Genomic DNA, 20,525 nt, shown 5'->3' with positions numbered 1-20,525 from the left:
TGCATTCTGTCTACACTCCCAACATCCCCGTAACGATATTAAGTGAGGAGGTAGAAAGTAACTAGTTTATTGCGCGAAACAGTTTGCTCACAGCGTCGAAGAAAAAAAATGCATTTGAGGCTACATTTAGATATCCACGCTGGACAAGCAGGGTACTTGAACTGTCGGGTAGAAAATTAACACGGAGTATAAATCCTTGAGCAGAAAAAATTTTTGCGCAGTGTGCTGTCACTCTGCCACATTTCAATTTAATTTTGACACTCGAAGAAATAAGCTTGAGGCAAACAAAAATATATCGTACCGAAATGTTCCAGTTGTCTTATATGACCTGATGCTCAAGGTTTAGCCCCTTTTTGTTAACCGATGGGTTTTCCTTTCATTTTGTGCCACGACCTGCGTTGATCCCAAGGAGTGATCTGGTTGGAGGTAAACCAAACAGAAAATAAACTTCAAGTAAAAGATTTTATATTTGGGAAAGAAGCTGTAATATGCTAAAATATTAAGCTCTCACATAGCAAACCCGATTAAAGTGAACAATGGGCATGCAGGGCGTGTATCTGCACGCTTCATGTGTAAAGAGTAGAAAGTTGATACCGTGAAGAAGGCGCTGACTTATTTTTCAATAAACTTGTTACACTACACTCTTGGTTAAGCTACAGTGAGAGACGTACGTACTTTACTTCCCATTAATAAAGACAAGATCGGTTAAACGGAATTTCCGATATGGTGATATGGTGGACGAAATTCTAAGTTCCAATGAGGTAACTAAACCTCAAAGCACGCACAGATTTTGGGGCGTAGCCCCTTTTATCATTCTACCAAAACCTCCGAATTGTTCAAATCTAAACAACTATATATTCCCAAGGCTCGGTTCTGGAATTCGAAAAATATGACCCGTCAACGCAGCATAAGCCACAATTTTGCGAGACTAGGAAACAGAAGTGCAAGGTACTTTTGTTGAAGAAGGGATCTCGTTACCGAAATGATAAGCAGATCCCGCATGTGTGTCTGTTTGAAACTCCCAATTTTTAATGATGTTCGCTTGCGCGACATGCGCGGCAAATAGAAAAATCCACGCATACATGCCACCGGCTACGCACAGCTGTGCTTAAGGTGAAGAAATGTGGGTAAGCACACGTGCTGGCAAAGATACAGTTATCAATGACCGCAGGTCAGGACAGTTTGAAAAAAAAAAACGAAAAAATAAAAATAAAAAACTTACACAGCTCAAAAACACTTGCGCTACTTTACGACAGCAATCAATAGCATGACATGACAGATAACGTCTCCCTCACAGCCAACGACGTCATCGAGGCACGCAGCACCAGCAGACTGTTTATCGAGCACATGCAGCGCATTACAAATGTAAAGTATTACTTTTAACTCCGCTATCGCCAAGGTTTTCTTAGTAAGCATTACTGTCAAAACACTATCAAACTCACCCAACTGTAGCTGCTCAGCAGACATCAATGAAAGAAAAAGCAGAGGGAGCTTCCGTTCGAGGAATAGTTTTTTAATTCCATCCGTATTGTACTGGAAAGCAGAAAACCGCAAGAAGGACGTGACCATGATGTTGCATGTTTGATTCGACGGGCGGAATCTGAATGTCACATGTAGCGGACATAAGGCTTTTTTGATAGTCCCCTGGAGGACGTCTGCATAGATATGCTAATGGTGCAATCTAAAAGGACATGTTCGATTGTTCCCGAGCTCCCGCTGGAACGACAGTGTGTACATAGAAGTGGGAAAATGTTTTATTCACACATTCTGGAATTTGCAAGCAGCATGGCCGAATCCAACTGAAACAAAAATTCCATATATTGCTGCTACCGGGAAGCGGAATGACGTATATAGACTGTGGCAGGTGGAATAGAACTATCACTCATCCCAGGTCAGTGTTTGACTGCGTAGACTCTCTTTCGGCTTTCATTTCTTTTCTGTGGGTGAACTTCCGCGCTGACGATATATACATCATTGCTTACAGTAGCTATCATTAACATGCTAGGCATGCTGCCAGGCAAACCTCTCCAGGATACATTAGCTCCCTCTCTCTCTCTCTTTCTCTCTCGCGTAATATTTGTTCTAAACAGGCAAGCGTTAAGACACAGAATGTGTCGTGGTTACCTCGTAGACATTGCACATGCCTTGAAAGCAGAGGTCTGCGCGCCGTGCGCAAGACACGTCATAGCGAGGGGCCACGTGATAACATATAATCGTTGGAGAGGTGGGCACGGTCCTGTTTATTAAGACAGAGAAGCCCTAGAAGCGACTTTTCATGCTTCTTGGAAGCCGTGGAACTACAATATTGATGGTTTTTTTCTCCAAACTGAAGCAGTAATTAGAACCTTTAAGCTCTGAAATTCGTACGCTGCACACACCACTTTTCTTTGGCGTATTAATTAAATATACAAGCAATGCACAAGCTGTTTTCCATCTGACCGCGTTTTAGATCGGCAGTTAAACCCATCAGTCTGCATAATACAACCGACGGTGACCTAAGACCGCAGCGACAGCTAAAATAGCCATCCCGAGTTCTTTATCTCCCTAAAGGCTTATTCCCACTGGCCGCTGCCGCCGCGGATGGCGGTGACAGATCCGCAAGATATGCTACACAATAAATGCAACGGCAGCCTCTTTTCGCCCACTACGCCCGAAAGCCCAAATGGTCCTCCCAACAACGCATTGAGAGTATTCCCTTCACGCGTGAAGCGTCCGTTTGGGTTCCTTGCTTATTCGTCGCAGATGAGATCTTCTTTCCTGTATTTGCCCTAGCGTCGTGCGCATGCGTGAGTTGCGAGAGAGACTTCTGGGGACTTTCACTAGTTGAATCCTGCCGTTCCCTAGGTATACAGTACTACTGAGGAATACGCGCCTCGCTCTGTTTCTCCCTATAGAAGATCTGCACTACGCGACAGCTGATAAAAAATTTAATTATGGGGTTTTACGTGCCAAAACCACAATCTGATTATGAGGCACGATGTAGTGGGGTCTTCGCAATAATTTGGACCACTGGTCTTCTTTAACGTTCCCCTAAATCTAAGTACACGGGTGTTTCCGCATTTCGCCCCCATCGAAATGCGACCGCCGTGGCCGGGATTTGATCCCGCGACCTCGTGTTTAGCAGCCCAACACCATAACCACGGCGGGTGACCGCGGATAAATACTTCAAAATAAGCGCTTCCCCCGTTTGGACTTTTTCTTTAAATTACATACCGGCACATTTCCAGTCAGAACTTGGCTATGTGATAAAGGGTTCATTGTGGCATAGGCAGTAAATTGCACCATCTGCAAAAAACCGGGAACAATAGAACACGCATTCAGAGGTTGGTGGGATGCAATATTTCATTTGGACCTACTTCAGCGCACGCTTAAAGAAGAACTTCCCATAACACCGCACGGAATTCGATGCTCAAGGGTAGACAACCAGGACGGCGTTCCCTACGACATTGGCATGGTGCTTGTGGCCTTCACAGCCTTTGGAAAACAAGGATGGGAGTAAGTCATGCTGACGTTAACGCACGTTCTGTAAGAGAAAACTTTATTGAAAAACGTTGCGTACATCCGTGACGCCTGCAGAGCTCACTCTGAGCCGCCACACGGGCTCGCCGTATAAGCTGAAGTTGTATGTTTGAGGAAGTTTTAACTACCGCTATATGTTTACAATAATCATGTGGGCATGATTGTTTAAAGGTACCCTGAAACAATTTTGAACATAATAAGAAAACGTTGCCGATATGTTAACGAGGCTCCTGTGAAAATGTCAGCCAAATATTCTCGAACTGCATACAGCAGGGAATTTACAATCTCGTATCAAAAGCAGTGAAATATCGCTTGCTCTCGCTTCCGCAATGCCGTCATACAGCGTCATTGCAAGCAGCTGGACCGCAACACCTATTGGCTCATTTCGTGATCGCAAGAACATTCGCACTAATATTATTATTGCTAATTCGTGTTAAATAAATGAAAAATATACCTGTCTGCGATTTTTAAAAGACCGAAAAACCATTTCATATTAGCGCTGATGGTCTAAACAATACGAAACCCGCCGTGGTTGCTTAGTCGTTATGGGGTTGGGCTGCTAAGCACGAGGTCGCGGGATTGAAACCCGGCCACGGCGGCCGCATTTCTATGGGGCGAAATGCAGAAAACACGTACGCATGTACTTATATTTAAGTGCAGGTTAAAAAACCCCAGGTGGTTCAAATTGATCCGGAGTCCCCCACTACGGCTAACTCATAATCAGATGGCGGTTTTGGCACATAAAACCCCATGATCTAATCTAATCTAAACAATACAATTGCGTGTTTCTGCGTCTGCTGCGCGTGGCTTGCGAGGTGGAAAGAGTTGCACAGATATCGCGGGTCGCCACTGGGTGCCTTCTCGCCGCCGAGACGTTCAACATTTCTAAGGGGCCAGCGGCGCATTGCTCCCTTGCACCCCCTTGTCGTCTCCCATGTGTAGCTTCCAGAGGGCGTAGGTAAATGCCATTTTAGCGGCCGCAGGCTAATGAATAATGACACGTTAGTGCAGCGAATAAGCTTTATTTTGAAATGTTCATTTGAAGGTTATACTACATATCGATTCGTGGCTGGGCGGCACATGCGCAGAGCGTGCGCATGCGACACGCACTCTACCCGTCGCCAACAATCCTGGCACTGGCAGAGCGCCGAAAGTGCAATGCGAAGCGGAAAACTTATGTTACGTGCGCCCCAGTAATACTAGCCAACATCTGACGACAAAAAAAAAATTAGCGTAGCTTGCACTGGAGGCGCAAAGCTAAAGAGACAGCGAAGCTGATGGGCACCTAGCTAGTCCTGGCATTTGGGCTAGGCTAAGCACTACCACGTCATCCCCAGCATTTTCCGAAATTTATTGATGATTGATTGATTACCGATTAGATATTGATTGGCTATCGATTGGCTATCGATGAATCACTAAGCTTAAGTAGTCCCAACCATGCATAGCTAGACTTAGCCAGGCTCAGCTTCTCTAGTTCACAGGGGTATGTGCCATTGCGCTTCGACCCTTTCTGCACTACCGCCAGGATCGGCGCACATTTTTTCCGACGCGTTACGGACTTACGGCTGGCTTAAACAGCTCCGCTGTTAAAAGAAAAACTGGCGATTCGTTATTACGGACTATGTATCGGCTGCTGTGACCACGTGTGGAGGGAAAATTAAGCGGGGCTTAAAACGGGAGCAAAGCGCGTCGTGCTCCGCAGTACCGGCCAAGGCACAATCAGAAGCACGATTTCCCAGCAAAATGTTCCCAGATATATATCTGGGAACTTTCTGGCTCGGGCAAATACGAGAAGAAATCCCTTTATCCGCAGTCGCACTCGGGCTTTTGCCAGGGAGGGTGCTGCGTCACGTGACAACGGCGACCACTCCTCCTCTCCGTCAGTCGGAGAAACGTCACGTTTGCAGGTGTCATCGGGTATGGAGCTTGAACGACATTCAGGTTTTATTAGTGCATACATAAATGAGCGCGACGGGCACAACACAAGCCATGTGCGTTGTCCTTGCAGGTGCCTGGCGATCTGCTATCCGCTCAAGTGCCAGTTGTCGACGCGAAGCGTGCGCAAGATACTTCTGGTTATCTGGACCTTCTCGGTGGCCATCACGTTCCCATGGGCCCTTTACTTCACGCTGCAGCCCATCCACCCCAGCATACCAGGCGTCACGCTGTGCGTCGAGCAGTGGCCGGACGAGCGCTCCTCAACGCTGTACTTTATCCTAGCGCACCTTGTGCTTTGCTACATCTTCCCATTGCTGCTCATCGTCGTCTGCTACGGCTGTATTTGGGTCAAGGTATGCCCTTTTCAGTTGCTTATGTCAGATAGTCAAAATCTTGCACGCGGATATGTGCTCAAGTAACCATATCTTTCTCTCTAACCTTGCTATTCCATCGTCCACCCTCCCCTGTGTAGGGGAGACAACCCTAAGGCTTTCCGGTTTGCTACCGTTCCTATCTTCATATTTTCTCTCTCTGTCACAACCATCGGTTCTTTGGAGTGTTTTAAAATGATAAAAAACGCACTAAAGGAGCTCACAAAGGCTAGCGAAAAAACTCGCACAATAATGTTCCAATGGATACCTGGCCACTGTAATATCCCTGGGAATGTTGCAGCAGACATGGCTGCTAGACAAGCGCATATTAATACCGGCACATACGGTCTCCCTCTAACGCAAGGAGAATTGCGGCACAAACAAAGACAGATCTCAGTCCGTGGTTGCAAAGCGACATGGTTTGATCAGAACTCGAAATCTTCAGATTTATTTTACATTGACCCTGCGCTTCAATTCAAAATCCCGTCCACATTGAATACAACCAGAGCCTTTGAAACACTCATTCACCGTCTGCGGCTCGGTAGCGCGTACACAAAACATTTTCTACAAAAAATTTGAAGAGCTGATAGTCCGGAATGTACTTGTGGCCACGCGGATGAGGATGTGCAGCATCTTCTGTTAGAATGTCCGCGACACGATATACACAGACAACGTTTAGCACGTGATTTAAAGACATTAGACCGCAGGCCCTTCAGCCTCAGGAAGATATTAGGTCCTTGGCCAACATATTCGTTGCAAAGACGAGCGTTAATGGCCCTTCAAAGATTTCTAAAAGCGAGCAATATTCTCGGAAACTATTGAAAAGAGTGTTTATCTGTGATAAACTCACTCTATGGTCAATTCGACACCTGGGTTCATGTACTTTAATTTGAATCGAATCCATGCTATCTTATGTGCCGTGATTTTAGTATAGTTGCGTGACCGGACTTTGTGTTTACTTTATTGCACCTATGTGACTGAACTTTGTGTGCCGTTTTTCTGAGTTGACTTTCAGTTTTAGTGTGGCATTAGTGTACTTATGTGACTGGATTTTGTGCTTAACTTAATGCGCCTTTGTGACTGAACTTTGTGTTGCTGTGTTTCTGAGTTGACTTTCAGTATTAGTGTGGTATTAGTGTACTTATGTGACTGGACTTTTTGTTATTGTGATTTGGAGTGGACATTTAATTTTATTGCGTGTAGGTTAATTCTTTTTTTTTTCTTTCATGCCTCTATGTGAAAAGGAATAGCCGGCGCCAATTAAAGGCGTCAACATCTCCTAAATACCATATAATTAAAAAAAACGCAGACTCAGCTACTTATTTCATCGAATTGCGTGAATGGCCTAGTAGTTCAGCGTGCATTACAACAAATGCGTGGTGAGACACTCTTGGAATCGACTATTTGCCTCGACGAACGGATGGGAATTCCAGTTTAAATGACTAGGCGTCATTAACTTTGACATATTTATAAATTCTGTTTACTCATTTCGTCTCTTTCCTTGTGCACAACGGCTCCACGCAACAATTAAGCCCTCTGTTGGTTAATTATTTTCTTTAACCTCATGGCTCGTTAAATATGACAGGTCTGTTAAATATTCTGTTCCACACGTTTATGTTACTAAGACTGCCGGCTATTCAGGTTATGTCTACTGGCTCTGAAGCCCAGGAGGCAGTTCATATGTAGCTTAGCAGAAATCGTAAATTCCGAGCAACTTTTGGTGTACCCGTCTCTAAAGCCTCTTAAGCGTGCCTCGGCGTTCCAATTAAGATCGTCATCATCTGTAAGAGGCACGCTTTTGGGAAAGTATTAACTGCAACGCCAATCTATTTATATCTAATTTTAAGGCCGCGTATCTCGAAAGTAGGGTTGTCTTAGAATTTCTGCTAGGACTAGCCACTCCTCATGCTGAGGTTACCACTCCTCGGCTTCAATATGTGCCCTAAAGTCAATAATTAAAAATGTTTATTCGCATTTTAGTTAAGTGGCTAAAATATGGTTACCATTTTTCTTGATGCTTTTGTCCGCCTAGCCGCGTAGCCTGTCTGCACGAACAGCAATAACCTTGATATGTTTCTTTCTTAACTTTTCCCATAGAAAGCAACACCTATTATATGTAACTTCTTTAACCTTGGGAGGAAGGCAAGGACAGTGGAGCGAGTGATCGAGAGCGAAATCACAACAGTACCGTTAATACACCGAAAGACAGTATCGATTATGGATGACACAGGTAGATGTGTTCACTTGAGATGAAGGGAACAAATGGACTTTCGCAGGCTAAGTAATGCGTAGAACATATAAATGTTAGCTTCTCACGCTGCGCAATGTGTGCCAGGCCAAAGAACATGCAGTCAAAGGCGGCAGGAAATTCGATCGAACGATGAAAGTAATGCCACCTTCGACACGTCGTTTCAAGGCGCTCCAACAGTGCTACAAAAGTCGTGTAAGACTGCAATTAACCTTCACGACGAGCGTGAGTAGCTCTAGAAATGACTTCGTGCGATTCATGTGAAAAGGCGCCGGTCAATCGACACAGCTAACATATTATTAGTGCTGGCGGCCCAGCCACGGACTAAATCTTCTTACGAAAATAAATATCTGCATTCGGCACCTCTGCGCATTCGATGGGTGCCACGGCGAACAGCGACTGCACGGCGTATCTTTTATACAACGTGCACTACTTTCGGGACGTAACCTTGTCCTGTAAGACTGTGTGGTTCGTTTGACGCTATAGACCGCACAGTGCGTGATGTCTTAGTTTCCTGCTTTTATGGAGATGACTCACAGAAGTTATTCCCTGAGAGCCATGGCGAAGAGCGAATTGGCTGAGAGCACGCGTAAAGGTGCCAAAAATAGAGTAAGCGAGCTAAGCAACCAACAAAGTTGAAAAACAGCACGGTGAGCACGTTACGTATAGTGTTGGCAGCCCCTTTCGCAGCAGAGGCAGATGCGCCGGACTCTGCAAGATGCTGCACTCGGCGTTCCTCTGTGTCGTAAATACCGCCCTCCTGAGGTAGCTAAATTTGACGCTGCTTTCGCGTAGCCGTTCGAGCGGGGCCAAACATGCAATATTTCTTACAGTATGACGGGACCCCGCGGTTATATGAGCCGTGGCTCAGCCAGCTCGGCGGCGCAGACTATTGCAGAATGCTATTTGTTTGGTGTAGCATAAGCAAGCATCAGTGAGCGAATCGTACCAACGATCGAACAGCGAGCTGCCGCAGACTGCTGTCTCGCGCACCTGTCATGGAGCTGACGGAGCGTAACTGCTCCGCTTAGCTCGCGATACGGCAGCCCCCGCGGCTGATGGGCGCTCAGCGATCACTCAGCTCGTTCCCGTTGTCGCGGTGCCGCTTCCCGAGTGGCGTGCGCGGCGCTCGATTACGTTTGCCGCGTTGTTTAGGCTGCGCCCTCGGGCTTAAAGTTTGCGTCAGGGTGTGCGTGTTTTTACGTGTGCCTGCATCGTTGCGCTCCATAACAGACGGTGACTCCTAACTGCGGTACTCGTTAAAAGAAGCAAAGTCGCTCCAACCGATTTTTTGTTCAATGTTAGTGTATCGGCCGCGCCTAATGACTGAAAAGATTCAGGAATAGTAGAGAGTACGTGCATATTTCTTTGGATCCGACGCGAAGTGCTCGTATTTTTGCGTCGGAATACATGCAATGAGAAAGCGAGTGGTATGTGCAATAATCGTTTGGGTCAAATGGATACTTGAACCTTTTAAATTATGGGGTTTTACGTGCCAAAACCACGATCTGATTATGAGGCACGCCGTAGTGGGGGACTCCGGAAATTTGGACCACCTGGGGTTCTTTAACGTGCACCTAAATCTAAGTACACGGGTGTTTTCGCATTTCGCCCCCATCGAAATGCGGCCGCCGTGGCCGGGATTCGATCCCGCGACCTACTTGAACTTTTTGACAACGGATATTTGCAACCCCCGCCCTACCCCTCCAGTACCCCTCCAGCCAAAATTCAGGCCACGGTATTTGGTGGCCAGCGTATACGTTATTTAGAGCTATCATTTGTGAGCGGGACCGTAGGAAAAGGCGGCACATTAGTTGAGACATTGTAAGTTGATTTGGAGTGCACTCAGTATCTTTCGCACGCAGGAGGCGGTGCACATTGCCCTGTAGAAACAGCGCACAAATGATAGACGTCCGACTGGTTTTCTTTTAAACCGATCCGTGAGTCGTGCCGTGTTCGTGCGTACGCTGCAAACCATGCGTATTCATTTCGTTTTCTCATTCTTGATCTGAACGCCTGTTTAACATGCTGCAGGAGGGCGCTACGTTCTATTGTATAATCTATAATCCTAGAAGCAGAAACAGCGCTTGCATTTAGGCTCCCTATTACAAGCAGGCGCCTAGGCAAAGGCACCAAGGCCAATGCTCCTGAACTCAGCAAAAGGACGCCCTATTCTTAACTGAAATCGACATCAAAGAGTGTCGTGTTCTACTACTGAAAATGAAGTTGCAGGTTTGATTCCTGGCTCCGCCAGATGCCTTGAGAATAGAACATAATGCATAAATCCCCGCCTACTTAGTTCCCAGACTCAAGAACAATAGAAATTGGTCAAACTTAAGCTAGAGTCCACCTCTGTGGCGTCTGGTGGAGTCCAAAATGCAGAAAGTTGGGCGCAAATACTTATAATTTAATACTCAAGCGGGTTCTTGGTAGTTACATTGAACAGTGAAAAATGAATTGAATTGTAGACTTTAACGTCACAACGGACAATTAGGGAGACCGTAGAGTGGGTCTCCGGATTAATGGTCATCGGTGTAGATAGACATTTTGGGCTTGTTGGTGTAACATGTTTGCAGATTTTCTTCTTGTAGCGCAAAAACACATGGACGTAGAAGAAGAACGAAGACACACACATGATCACCTGGGCACGTGCCCCCCAGATTTTTGTGATATGATGTGGCCTGCCCAGCTTCCCTCACCCTCCCGTCCCCGGTAAAGTGCGATCACGCTCCCGCACCCCCCCCCCTCTCCCGAAAAACATTTCTGGCTACGCCACTGCCTGTAACGTAACTTCCGAGTGGTACCAGTAAACAGAAAACGCGACAAACCATTTTTAAGTGCTTTTTACACCAAGCAAATATTAAAATGCAGGAAATATTTCTGTATTACTCACAGTGATACAGGACGTTGGGTGTATGTAAAAAAGTGTGGTGACCGCTGCCCTCGCGTGTTCCTCTACTGTTGTTGAACGCATTATAATATATTTGTCTTCTCCGAAAATCTAAAAGGGCTAGACAACATGAATAGCCGTTCTGCTGTAGGTATTCGTACTGTATGGACACTGCGTACAACTGGGCACTTATGTCCGCTTCATCTGTTTGTTCAACGTGAGGACTGTTATGTTATAACTGCTATGTTATGCTTTCCGTGCACTTCAGTGAAACATTAGTGTTGCATGAAAGGAAGCCGTGCTCAATGCGATAAAGTCGCAGAGAACTGTTCTAGCAGCAACTACCCCGACGCATAGCAGGGCAAAGTGAGATACTCTCTATATCCCCACAAAGATGCCCCAATACAATAAATGACCTACACTCTAACAACCACGGACCATCAGCGTTCAGTAGACATTGCAGAGCTGATGCTTATGCTTCCTCGCAGGTGTGGCGGCGTAACATCCCGGGCGAGAGCAAGCAGACAGACCTGATGGTGCAGAAGTCGAAACTCAAGGTGGTCAAGATGATGCTAGTGGTGGTGGTGATCTTCGTGCTCTCTTGGCTGCCACTGTACATCATCTTCACAAGGCTCAAGCTGGGAAGTGCCCCCGAAGAAGGCAGCGTTGACTGGAACCTCATGCTCATCCTGACGCCCGTGGCGCAGTGGCTGGGCGCCTCCAATAGCTGCATCAACCCGGTGCTATACGCGTACTTCAACCGCAAGTTCCGTCGTGGGTTCGTGGCTATCATCAAGAGCCGTAGCTGCTGCGGCACCCTACGCGAGCCAAGTTCGCTCCGGGGAACCACCATCCGCTCGGCTGCCGGAGGGGGTGGAGCCGCCACCCACAGGGGACTCTCCAGGTACGATACGCAGTGCGAGTACCTCTCCACTTCGGCCGTCTGAGGCCGTCAAGGACTTGCATCGCTAACGTTCGGCACCGCGGGTATGCGTATGGCTGGGCCGGAGGGGTTTAACGTCCCTCGGAGCATGGTGCAGTGAGATCGCAAATCTGTGAGCAGTGTAGAGCGAACGTCGGCATTGATGGAGTCTAGTATGCCACGCTGCTTAACCTTTCCCCTGTGCGTTAGTTTCAATTCGATGGATCTTTTCGTGGAACTGTCAACACCAAAGAGCCCGTTGCAACACTGGAGAGGTTCCAGAATGCTTGAATGACTGCAATATATTGCGGCAGTTTGTTTCGCTATATAGCTTGAAAATTCGGCCTTCACTTAATATGAACCCGTAGCCTGACCTTGCTTTTGCGTTTCCGCGACCAAAAGACCACGGTGCCCGACGAAAGGTGCCCGACGAAAGGTGCCCGACGAAAGGTGCCCGGACTGCCCGACTAAATGTGGATACTGCTGGTAAAAACGTAGAACTTTATGAAAGGCACAAATCTCCGCAGATTCGCTACTGTCAGTTTGGGTCTATCATTTTGGACTCAGATAACTGACTTTCAGCTGCTGCTGTCATACTTACTCTTAACTTTAACATGCTTCTTTTTAAGAATACATACGTGGTCAGGAAACTACAGCGGGAACAGAAAAGGAGCCGTTTCTAATGTCGTCACTTTGGATCATGTGATGATTTACTGGAAGCAATATAGGCTTTGCTCTAATTTACCACAAGGCATACCACGCGCATTCACAGATGCTTAAATCCCGTAAATAAAGAACACTTCAGAGAGCCAGCTTAGATGGAGTATTGGAAGGTGTGGTGATAATTTCATAGGAGGAGTTGCAAGCAACCACCTACTAGCCCAAGCAACCACCCTCGAGGAGTTGCGGTAGGGTAAATGATGAATTATCTTTTGTCGGGGCAAAATCTAATTAGTTGAACGAACATGTCTGTGAGCAAAGCATGTTACTTTGTATCTGATTTACCAAACAGTCAAAACGGAATAAGCCAGGAATTAGGGAACACAACAACTAGTGCCCCCTTGTCCCCGAAAGTGGGAATACGTCCGGTTTTTATGAGTGAGTGCCGTTTTTCGAAGGTTATCGCAACAGACATCATTTAAAATATTCGGAGGTAGTAGATTCTGCCCGCCTAGCCTCATATGATAATTTGATAAATGAGCGGTACTGATTTATGTGGCTGAAAAGTCTTTCCAAATTGCGTGCCGAGCTTAAAGGATTGGATGTGAGCCTACGGAAACCGTCTAAATTCGGATGCGATATTGCGCAGCCAAAAGCTATTGGCGAGGAAACTACGGCGTCGATTGGAATATTCATGAGGTTTCAAAAACTTCAAAGACTCCCTTTTCAGCGCCTCGTAACTCCTCGTCTCGAAACGACCAAAAAGGGTTTTCAAAATTTCGGTCTTCATAGCACAGTCACAAAATTAAGCGCAAAATGAAGCCTGTTGTAAGCCAGCGCGTGCAGTTTAGCCGAGGCCGAGTTCTTTCGATGAACGGAGGTCAAACTCACTGATCAGATGAATGTGAGTTCGCTGGTTAACGTTTTTTCCTGCCTAACTCGACTCAGCATAGTGACGTTCTGCAGATGGTGATATACGCAACTGCACGTCATAGCAGAAATTTCGAATATTAGAGCTGATGGTGCGGAGCCTTGCGGTTTAGCCGTACCCAATTGTCCCTAATTCCTGGGCATGGGAATAATAAAGGGTGAACGGCACGAACAAAGGACCTGTGCAGCATTTATGTGACGTCATGAGCGACCGCAATGAACGGAAAATCATTTGAAAGAATGTGGCTTCAGTTTTCTTCTGTTTCGCTTTTTCTGGTATATGTTTGTGCCTACGGCATGCCTTACTTTCTCTTGACATACTTTCTCTCGTCTTACTTTCTTGGCGTTCTCTTGTGTGTGTGATGTGTCGAGATGTGTATTCGTGTGATGTGTATAGACGTGATCAAACATTTACATTTCAATAAAGAATTCTTTATGCTTGCTTCTTCCCTTGCTAAATACTAGCGCTGCTTTCGCTACTGCGGCTGCTTCTGCCTGTTGCGCTAATTTCGATATGCATGCTTAAGTGGTCAAGCTGCGCATAACACACTGCTGTTAGTTTTCAACCCTTCCGTTCTCCTTCGCATGTCCTTCCGCTTACGTCTTCTAGTGCAAGTGTGCCCAAATATACAAGCTAAATTGTCATTTCTCCCGTTTGCGTTTGTCACATTAGAAGCCGTATTCCGCAAGCTTGCCTCTGCATCAGACACATGCGATGCATACGCGATACATCGCAAGTGTGTTACTGATAACAAATGCTGACGTTTACTGATCAACATTCCCCGAAATTATTAACACAGACGCATATGTATTGGGAGCTATGTTCAAAAAATCCACTTTTGTAGCAATTAGGACTTATTGTTTTGAAAAGAAAAAAAAGGCGTTCCTCTCTTATATACGCTAACTGAATCTCAAACTTACATATATGCTTACTTGGTTTATCAAATGTCCATATATGCTTGCTGGATTTATCAAACGCAAGTTCCATTGCAAGAAGTTTTGACGTCACCGCAGCAGTGGCAAGACCTGTTGCGAAACAATGTTGCAGTGGTCTGAAGTGGTTGAAGTGAGCACCACCAATGCCCCAAAGCTCACTGCAGTGAAGAGCACTCGCTCTGAATTTCTGTGGGTCTGGAGAAACGAACGGTCTACATAGTCCACGCTGCTCATCGGCAGGTCTTGTCATACATGCAGTTTCTTCGAAAATTCTGACAACTACAGAGAGTACAGGAAAAACTTGTGCGACAAGTGAATTAGTATTGGACGGTTTTGGGGAAATCGACTAACCCTGTGACGCAAGAGAGAAATGACAAAGCATGCGCAATAGTCAGCTGCCGGCCTGACTGCTCGTGTAGCTCGTTTTCAGGCAGTCTCTACAACATGCAACACGCTGGAGCACTTTGCGCATTCGAGCTTGTTGAGCAGCAGCAATTGCGTGGCATCTAGCCACCGAGGCTTTCAGTCACCGGTCACTACACTCAAGCCCGGAACTCTTCTGCGCAAACCATGCTGTTCCATTTTACGGCCCAGCCCGTGTGTCCCCGTACAGTACGTCTAACCCGACGAGTTCACACCACGCCACAGCGGAGCTTTTGTTGACGTGAAGTGATTACTTTGCGGCTGTTTTCCGGTGAAGTGAGTGATAAGCCGCTCCAGAACGGGAGCCCAGGGCTCGTATTCACAAAACGTTGTTGGGCCGCCAGGATTCTTCATAAGAGAAAATTACAGCCGATCCTGATGCTGGACATATTATTATCGAAGGCCGCCGGCCAATGGCAAAGAGCACTTACGAACGAAACATAGCGCTATGTGAATACGGCCTCAGTTGTGTTGATTTTCGAAGATTCGGCCAATGCTGTACCAAGTTATGAGGGTAAGCATAAAATCCAGGATCGGTGTGTCCGCGTAACCTATAAATGTGCAAGTCTGATGTAAAGCAAGGACTTTTGTGCTCACTTAAGCGCGCCAGTGTATAGCAGAAACGGAGGTCCACCAACTAGACTGCCTTTTTATAAGATAAATTTCCTTCTCCACTGCGCAAAGCAAGTGGGTCGATATCACTTTGTGGATTTCTTTCTTGACACATGTGTCAGGATGACGGGTCGCTGTAATATCTAGGTAAAGATCGGGGCTAGAAATGCTTTAAAAAGGTAGTAAAAGTTCTTTTATTCCGAAGCTCGTTTTTTTTTTTCGTGGCTTATTGCTTAAAACACCAAGCACAGGCCTTTTTGTCAAGCTTGCCTTTTCGGTGTACGCACTACTTTATATGCGATGCTTCTTTTGAATTTCGTTTTGGAAACAGACAATGAGGGGGAGAAAGTTTAATAAAAATAAAAAGAGCACTGAGATGTCGATCTACTGGCCAATCTATAGGCTGTATAAAGACAAGAATTTTAAGTAGCAAAACAATATATTCCTTTAACAGCGGTTGTAAATATTCCCTCTAGTCAATTTTCACGTATGTATGAACAGGGTGCCAGCGTGGTTTTGATCTAAGCTAATAAAGAATGCTCTTTCCTGAATTTTCTTTTAATGGATTCACCTGGCGCTGTGTAACACACACTTCGCTTGTTAAAAAAAGATTGGTTTCATGTTTAAGGTAGGCGTACGTCTACATGACTCAGTCTCGATAGGGAGAGTATAACGCGATATTGGGCTGTGGTTAAAATTTTTTATTGTTCGCTAGAGTTAATTTTTTGTTTCAACTGCATTGGGGAACATGTTTTTTTTTTTCAACAAGACTGACCGGTGAGGGGTGTACTATCGTGGTTAACTGAAACCCGAACAAAAACAATTGTCAATGAGAAAAAGAAAATCAAAAGATGCGGCTAAGCTGGACGGTATATTACACTTAATCAAAATTTCTACGTGCCATACACCATTTTTGTAAAAGTAAACGAACTGCACATTTGTCAACGTCATCTTATTTCATGAAATTATATAAAATAAAGCAGATTTAGTTAACCTACAGTGGCGACGGCTAATCCTTTTGACGTTGCCGTAATAGACACCGGTGAATTTTTCTTGCTCGTGTTTGGTTTGTCCACGATAGTACAAAAAAAAAAAAAAAACACCCGGGTGCGTATTCTGTAACAATTAGTTTTATTTTGCAATTCATTTTCCCCTTTTTCAATGGCTCGCACGAATGGCTGCCTTGCTATTGCAGCCATTTGATGGGGCGGATCGTAAGAAATGAATGGAAATTTAAGAAAATACTCATCACAAGATACGTCCGCAGGTCGCATTTCCCTGCATGATTTATTTCATTCATTGCGTACTTTTTTTTTTCACACTGCCCATTCACCAACGATGGAAGCATAGCATATATCCATCAAAATAAACGGATGATTAGCTTAACTTGAAAACCTAATTCATAGACTTCCGAGACACCAGATTTTATTTACGTAATTAGTTTTTTTTTTTCACGTGCCTGCCAGACACGAGAACAATCAGCGCACGTGCGCGCCGCGAGAGTGTCCGCATTTCTTGCAGCGCGCGCATGCGCACCACTGTGCACTGCTGCTTGTGCCCTAACACGTCCTGCGTTGTTTGTGATCCCAGGTCTGAGATTCCGGAGTGCGTAGTGCACCCTCGAGCCAGCGCGAAAAAAGATACGTTGCTAACCAACGGCCGGACGGACGCCGAAGAAAAGCACGCGAAGGTGTCCCTGGTAGCCTAACCCATTCCGTGCCCTAGAGCCCGCTCCCACCCACACACACCCGCCGCTGCCACCAACACCGCCGCTCTCCTCCCGCTGTGCTTCCGCTGCACGGCCTGTCGCGCCTGCCAGTGTACAAACGTGCGTGCATCGGTGGAGCCATGTCTCACCGGAGTGGCGGTGGCCGATGCTTTCGAAACCGCTTTGGGGGCGGTCTGCGCGCCGCTGACAGCAGCGAGCATTTCTCGCGAGCTCCTGAGCTAGCCTCAGGGCTCAGCCTAAGCTTTGTAAACCCTCAATTTATGCAATTACGTTTTTTTTCCTCCTTACTATCGACATTTGAATCAAATTCTAGCTATAGTAACAAAGTCGCCCTCGCAGTGATTTGTCATCGATCTGCGATCGAAATAAATTCATTTAGCTATCCTCCGGGCTCTAATATCCACGCCGCCGTTAGTGAGCAAAAAAACATTCGTAAGAAAGAGCAGCATCGAATCGTGACGGCGGACGAGGTGATAACGGAGGTGGCATGCAAACAGGTCTTACGAAGAAAAAAGATTCGTGAATTTGGTTCCATTTGTCGATAACTAAGTGCTCTTTCATGAATGCTGACCAAAAAGAAACTAAAAAAAAGCACCAAACGTAAGGCGTGAAATCTTGTAAAATACGCCTCTGTAAAAGCTTTACTCAGCTTTTTTAGAACTATATGTACGTCGCATTTAAGGACGGTAAGGCTGCATCGTCGTCGATGACAAATTCTAGACTGCGTCAGTAATGGCATGAGACTATTCACAATGATTTTAAAGCAAATAAAAAAAACATAAACCGAGGTTTTATTACCGCAGCTTCACTACATATTTACTCGAGCTATTTCGTGCCAAGAAAAAAAATGAAAAAAAAGAGAGAGACAGATAGAGGAGGGTTTGGGTATAAAAAAGAATGTCGGTGAAAATAATGTTCGGCTGCCGATAGCGCTACCTCAGCAGTACCGCATAAAAATAAAGAAAGAAGGAAAGAAAGAAGGGAGTTAAGGAATTGGTTATCCGCTCATCACATTGACTCCTGTATGCTGCTGAGGAAATGGTGAACAGTGTCCCAGTTAATTTTAAATAAAATGCACTCAGCGCTGCAGCAATTGTCTCTGTGTTCGTCTTCTGTGTTTTTCATGTTGTTAGTCCTCTGCTCATCTGTAACATGTGATCTGTAACATCATTGCTTTTATTCCTTTTTTTCTTTTTTTTTACTCCATTTGTCTCCCAGTCTCCCGCGTACTATATGACGCTGTAAATCTCTGTCGGGTGAAACGCAGAACCTTCTAGTTGTGTCATCGAACTCATGAAGATGGTTGTTCGTCGTGGCCATGTTTCTTTTACTTGAGATTGTCCAACCAGAAATGAAGTTTCAACAAACTTTATATAATATAACTCGTTGCTGTCAGCAGTTGCTCGACTGCACCGGTCGGCGTATGTTTCGAAGCCTGTATAGCCTATAATCTGAGAAAATGAAGGCTCCCTCAATGTTTATGTATAGGGCGCCGTAGACACCAAGACAGAAAAAAACACAGAAAGAACACAACAAGATTTATTGTTTTGTACTTGGTTATGACCTGTATGTATTGTACGTAAGTATGTGTATGTCTGCGTGCGTGAAGTATAAGTAAATAAAGACTTTGCTCAACACTAGATGTCTTGTTTTTTCGTAAACAAGGCCTGAACTGCTTTCCGTGTAGGTTTGCCTTCAACACATTAAGCGAGCAAATGCTCGAGAACAACACCAAGCCATCGAGGACGACATCAAGCCACCGTAAGTCCGTAAGTCCCAAGTGCAGTGCTTAAGTCTTACTGAATTGGCACTCACCTCACGTGGGAAGGTTCGAAAAACATCGCTTTATTTATAAGAGAAACGTAATAGAAATTTCTCTCAAGCTATTCGCGAAATCCATAAATGTAACTCTTAAATGGTAAAAAAGAACGGAATTTTGAGAACAAACTCTAGAGGACGAGAAACGCGAGCTCCGATGACATTGTGTGACATAATTGGAATTATTTGGCGATATAAAAGAGTAAAAATTTTCTTTGACTATTAAAAAAGAAAAGGAAAACTTAAGGCAACATTTATTCTGTTACGGAATTGAAACTTCGAAAGCCTTTTCTGTTGCAACGAAGTGGGCGATACAGAGCACTTTATCTGGTCCTGGAGGCGCTTCTGTTCGGAAAGATGCTGTTATCAGCGTGGTAGAATGAGAGCGTTTCCTCTCTAACGCGCAGAAAAGTTAGTTTTCCCAGATGGACCACGGATAGTGCGCAAGGAGGTGGGGCGCATTCTACTTGCACTTTGCGAGGGACTGAACTGATCGACTGATGGTGACATATTTGCGCCACAGAAGGAGATGCGTTCGGACGGCCGAGTGTTCCAACTTCACCCCCATCATCACCCGTTTACTGCTCGGTCACAGCAGATAGCACTTCAGAGCGCAGCTCTTAGGCGCCCGTTTCTGCGGCGAGAGTCAGCGTCGGCGTTGTCCCTCGTAACCGAGTGAACGATAACGGCGAAGGATGAAAGCGAACGCGGAGCGCAGAGGGAGATGAAAGACAGTGATAGCGAAGAGAGCGCGAGGCGGAAAGCGGAGAAAAAGGGTGCAGTGGAATCATGAGAAGAGAAGCTTAGGGCAGGGCACGACAGGCTAAGCCATGGCGATAGCTACGAGATGGCAACGGAGTACAAAGCACTGCGTGAGCGGAAGTCTGTCTGCGGCGGCTGGTGCGTATTGCGCCCACGCGTTACCTATACGCGCTGCCTCTCGTGATCTCCCGATTAGCGAGGCTGTCGCGCCACACTTCGCTCTATCTCCAACGTGCTGCACGAGGCAGATTGTCCGCGCCAGCCAATATATCGCGAAATCAAAACACGTAAAGAGCTGAGCTCCAATACCGCATTAGGGAGTATCGTAATCATTTGTCTGTGAATTTTTCTTGCGTTATTGTTCGATACAAGTAACTTATTGAATCAATAAAAACTTTTGTTGACACAAATTAGTCTCACATGTTTCAGACAAGTTTATAAAACAATTCACAAGTCGCTCGAAACAGGGCTCTTGATTACGGTACCAACAAAAGATAAATAATAATGAAAAAATAAGGGGGGTGAGAGAGAGAGGTAGATAATCATTTCTTGTCCGAACTTTTTGAAGAAATTGAAAGTTTTATATTACGTGCATCTCAATGAAAAATGAGGGGAAATATGGAGAAAAATTACTCCTGGAGCTCTTAGCAATAAACCGAAGGTATTTCTCATGAACGGCCGAAAACTGAATGTACTGTAAGCAGCATGTGGTTCTTGAGACTTCTTAATTCATAATCATAATGATGCGAAATATGGTCACAGATAGC

The 20,525-nt window shown here is 45.6% G+C and overlaps 1 protein-coding gene across 1 annotated transcript in view; it reads left to right on the top strand.

Annotated features, from left to right (window-relative positions):
• LOC119436637 (neuropeptide SIFamide receptor) overlaps window positions 1-18,817 on the top strand; it is a 200,211-nt gene extending 181,394 nt beyond the window's left edge. Inside the window, exons 3-5 of the mRNA XM_037703565.2 lie at window positions 5,528-5,810; window positions 11,455-11,870; window positions 17,040-18,817. Coding sequence (XP_037559493.1) covers window positions 5,528-5,810; window positions 11,455-11,870; window positions 17,040-17,157 — 817 coding nt within the window. The 3' untranslated portion in view covers window positions 17,158-18,817. The remainder of the gene's footprint in view (window positions 1-5,527; window positions 5,811-11,454; window positions 11,871-17,039) is intronic.
• Window positions 18,818-20,525: the final 1,708 nt, after the last annotated feature.

Source organism: Dermacentor silvarum, chromosome 1 (genome assembly GCF_013339745.2).
Source record: "Dermacentor silvarum isolate Dsil-2018 chromosome 1, BIME_Dsil_1.4, whole genome shotgun sequence".
Classification (NCBI taxonomy): domain Eukaryota; kingdom Metazoa; phylum Arthropoda; class Arachnida; order Ixodida; family Ixodidae; genus Dermacentor; species Dermacentor silvarum.
The sequence above is the reverse complement of the archived record's forward strand: the minus strand, read 5'-3'. Positions and strand labels throughout refer to the sequence as shown.